We start from the raw sequence: 5,000 nt of genomic DNA, 5'->3' as shown, positions 1-5,000 counted from the left end.
GATTAGAACAATTCATGTAATGAACAGTTAAGTGAAAGGCAGTAGTCCAAACTTTACCTGAGAGACAGGATTTTAAGCATATATATATATATATATATATATATATATATATATATATATATATATATATATATATATATATATATATATATATATATATATATGTATATATATGTATCTATCTATCTATCTATATATATATATATATATATATATATATATATATATATATATGTATATACATATATATATATATATATATATATATATATATATATATATATATATATATATATATATATATATATATATATATGCATATATATATGTATGTGTGTATCCTTTTCCTGTTTTTCGAAAAAATAATCTTTTATTTATATTACTATCAGTAATATGAATAGCACTACAATGATTATAATTATAAAAATAGTTCATGAGGTCTACAAATTAATTTCTTGGTAGATAAGCAGTTGAAGAGCCATATCAACTTTCTTTATTTAGTCAGGCTTTCTGTGCAAGATATAAAGAAAGTGTTAGATTATTTGCCATTTCGTTCCTAGAGTTTTGAATATTGAACAACATCAAATTGCTTCAGTCAATATTCTCTATTTGGAGCATAAATCGGTAAGAATATTAAATATAAACCTTTTTTTTCCTTTGCCATTGGTTACATGTGCTGTAAAAGTGCAAATGTTTGTACTACCTCTTGACCATCAATAGTTATGGCAACTTGTCTACGACTTGATAGGACAGTGATGTGCAGATTTTTGGGATGTTCTTCAACTTGAACCCCGTCGACGAGTGCGGTCGGCGGCGTCCGTTGCGCGCCGGCCCCCGGGCGGTCTGGAGGCCGAAAAAGGGCGCTTGCATCCTGTGCGTCTGCGGGAAGCTCCGGGATGACTTGAAGAGAGGGAAAGGTATTCTAAAGTAGATCCGTTAAGTCAAGTCATATCCTCTCACAACAAAGAACATTTACACGTGGTATGTAATATACACAGGATATCTATAATAATTCGACAAAACTGGACGTAAAATTTCGAATTAAAAATGAACAGCTTTACCGCAAAACGTCAAACATGTTGGAACTGTTGTGATCTGCATAGCATTGGAAATAATAATCAACGAATGATCAGCATAACAGTTTTACAATTAAATAAAATGTTACACCAAACAAGGGAGTCTCTCCTTTGCTAACCTGTTATAATCACAAATTCATGGGTACATTATTTGTGATATCTAATATCCCTATTCGTCACTCCTGATTCCAATGCATTACTAGCTCTATGATTATAAAACACTAATTTTAATGCTAAAGCATCGATGAAAAGGAAAATCCTAAGTAGTACTTACCTATCAGGAAAACAGCAATAAGGGAGAGGGGACGCGGTGTAAATATCATCTGCAAACAGCAAAATAACCAAATTTTTTATTCATGCATTTATGCGCTCTTATGTATGTACAGACTTTGAGAAAGTAATGTCTACATATACAGAAGCATTTGTATATTACAGTACATATATATATATATATATATATATATATATATATATATATATATATATATATATATATATATATATACATATATTATATATATATATATATATATATATATATATATATATATATATATATATATATATATATATATATATATATGTGTGTGTGTGTATGTGTGTGTGTGTGTGTGTGTGTGTGTGTGTGTGTGTATGTGTATATATATATATATATATATATATATATATATATATATATATATATATATATATATATATATATATATATATATATATATATGGTTGTGAGCAAGTGGAGCAAAAGGGTCTCACCTCAACCTCCCAATAAACCTTCCAGCAAAGGAAGGTTTATGAGGAAGGTGGAAGCGAGACCGCCACAGACCCGCGCCCCGGCTGACGAGAGACACCGTCGCCCGTCTGCCATCTGCGGCCTCGGTTTGCTCCTCTCCCTTCTCTGACGAACGTGTCCTTTTATGCTGGCTCCAGGAAATGTTTGTTTCATCCCTAACAAAGACGGATGAGTTCACAGGGCTTGCTCAAGGGGAAGATGGAGGTCACTTTAGACCAACGGGGCTCGGTGTGATAGGTGTGACTCAACTGCTTCCTCTGACGAAGCCTTCTTAACTCCATCCACGGGAATATTCAGTTCACCGTGGAGGAAGAAGGGGATCATAAATTAATATTCCTGGATACTCTGATCCATCGAGGTGACGACGGCCAGAAAACCTACCAATAAAGAATATATGTACTCTTACTCCGCCCACACTAATAAAACAAAATCTGTGGTAGCAATAGCCTTTTCCAGAGCACTGCGGATCTGCAGCCTGATTTCCTTGAGGCTTAGGTTGCTGGCAATTGTAATTAATTCATTCATGAAACATAGATATCCCATAGGCTTCCCCGGAGAACATACAAGTTTAGATCCTGCATCTAATTTTCTTATGTTACCGCCGTGTAACATTTACGAGGCGATCAGCGTTTAGATTCATGACAAGATATGAAACAGAAACCCGCCGATAAACAACCCCAACAGCGCTGTATGTTGCACATCCTGCAGCAGATGCGATAAAGCAAATTTTGGTGAAACGTGATTTCAAGACCAAAATCAGCGAATGTCCGTCAGCACGACTTCCAACGCCATGGCGGTGCATGTGGACGGAGCTTCACATCTACCGGACTGGAAGGAAGCAGGAATAATGGATCAAGGAACAAACAGATAACAAAAATTATGAATGTTGTATACATCGCAACCAATAAATATGTAAACCTTGCATCGGGCAGTTTCAATTTATACAACAACAGGATAATAACTCTCGTCAGGTGGTTCGCCAGCTTGGATCTGATATTCATTTTCATTATACCGTTTCTACGTATATATACACATCAAAAATAAAATCAATAATAATAATATCGGTAATGGTATTCGTGATGATATCATATATGATATAAACATTGATAATTAAGATTCTGATAATGATAATAATGGGCATGATAATAATCATAATAATAATAATATTAGTAATAATAATAATAATAATAACAATAATCATAATAATGGTTATGATAATAATGATTAAGAATAATAATAAAGGTAACAGTAGTGATAACAACAATAACAATATTTGTAGATACTGCTTATAATAATAGTAACAACAATAACAACAATTATATTAGCAAAAATAATAGCAATGATAATAATAATAATAACAATAATAATTATAATGATAATGTAAATAGTAATGATAATTATTGATGATAATACCTAGAAACACACACAGAACGCATCCTTCCGCCAAAGCAAAAGGATTTGGGTAATAATTCAAGCGCCTGTTCCTGTCTCGCAATGCTACGACTAACAACAATCACCCCTATTGGCAGGCAATGGAGGTAACGGATGCAATAAATGAAAACATTCCTTAACCCGGATCATGATCCGGATCACTACCACATTTAATGGCATCTAAGAGAGGCTAAAACAAACATCTGGTAAAAATCTGTTATTTTTTTGAGTTATTCTGCTCACCCACACACTAATTAACAAATAAAAACAAAAAAAAACCCTGGCGTATGTAATAAACATAACTATAATAGTAATAGAAATAATAACGGTAAAAATAACAGTTAATAATAATAATAATAATATGATAAAAGTAACAATGAAGGTATAATTATGATATAAAAATAAAATCGATAACAGTACCATTATTAATGATAATGCTAACAATAATAATGAGGAGAATGAGAATGAGGATGATAACAGCAATAATAATAATGATAATAATAATAATGATAATAATAACAAAATTACAATAAAAATAGTAACGATAATAACGCAAGTAATGATAATAATAGTAACAATAATAACGCAAGTAATGATAACAATACCAATACCAGAAGAACAACAATAACACAAATAACAAGGATAATAGTAATAATTACAACAGTAATATTAATGATTAATCCTAGAATCACCATTACTTTCGTATTGCATCGCGCACCCCATCGCGCCTTCTCGTTATCCTGAACCTTTAAGGGAATGAACTTCAGCCCTGCACTCTTAAGGGTGCTCGTTTCTAGACGCAGAATGGCGTTCGTTGCCGCAGGGCAAAGTCAGGTAACTGTTCTCTTTCTTTGTGAAACTGTTTTAGGGCAAATTGTGGTTTTTCGGGTTATCGACCCCTAGAATCATAACTATTCTACGTTATTACACAGACTGAAACGTACGTGGAAACTCAAACGAATCCTTTACACGTATCTATAGTGCTAGTTATATATGCGACACAGGGAACTGCAGTGGGGAACAATTTATTACCGGGAATTTAAGAAACTATGAAACAGTTCCCTTCGGGGCTTCGTCCCAGCTTCCTCCTGGTACCATGCCCCGCCGTCCCACTTTCGAGTCTCGTCGCAGTCATTGAATAATTCATGTCTTTTACTTTTACCTATCTACTTGTGTAAATCCTACTTCTTGCAAAGGTCACCCTTTTTTTCTGGTTATTTATCTTACTATATCAAAACTCTCTCTCTCTCTCTGTGTCTTTTATTTTCCATATCGGTTCCATAGCGGTTGCTATTACTATCGTTAATATTATCATTATCATCATTGTTTTCATCATTATTATTATAACAATAATAATTACAATAACAATATTATTACAACAATAATAATCATAATTATTATTTGGTTGTTTTTTATGCAATATTATATTATTATCAATATCATTAATATTAAAAGCTCCTTATTCTCGAGATTTCTGTCTGGCCCCAAACCAAAGGTCTTACTTCAATAAACGTTACGAATTCGATGGTAAAATTGAAAATGCATATAAATATATATATATATATATATATATATATATATATATATATATATATATATATATATATATATATATATATATATATATATATATATTAGAAATAAACACAATGCACAAACTGAAATAAATGTTTCGGAATCCTCCTCGATTCCATTTTCGGGTC

The 5,000-nt window shown here is 32.2% G+C and overlaps 1 protein-coding gene across 1 annotated transcript in view; it reads right to left on the bottom strand.

The window, feature by feature from the left end:
• The window catches only part of LOC113809986 (protein O-linked-mannose beta-1,2-N-acetylglucosaminyltransferase 1), a gene marked incomplete at its 3' end in the record, with an annotated part of 27,985 nt that overhangs the window by 10,154 nt on the left and 12,831 nt on the right, over positions 1 to 5,000 (bottom strand). The window contains 2 exon segments of the mRNA XM_070144307.1: positions 704 to 900; positions 1,351 to 1,399. Coding sequence (XP_070000408.1) covers positions 704 to 900; positions 1,351 to 1,399 — 246 coding nt within the window.

The sequence above is a fragment of the Penaeus vannamei genome, chromosome 31 (genome assembly GCF_042767895.1).
Source record: "Penaeus vannamei isolate JL-2024 chromosome 31, ASM4276789v1, whole genome shotgun sequence".
NCBI lineage: Eukaryota > Metazoa > Arthropoda > Malacostraca > Decapoda > Penaeidae > Penaeus > Penaeus vannamei.
This window is presented reverse-complemented; position numbering and strand designations above follow the sequence as displayed.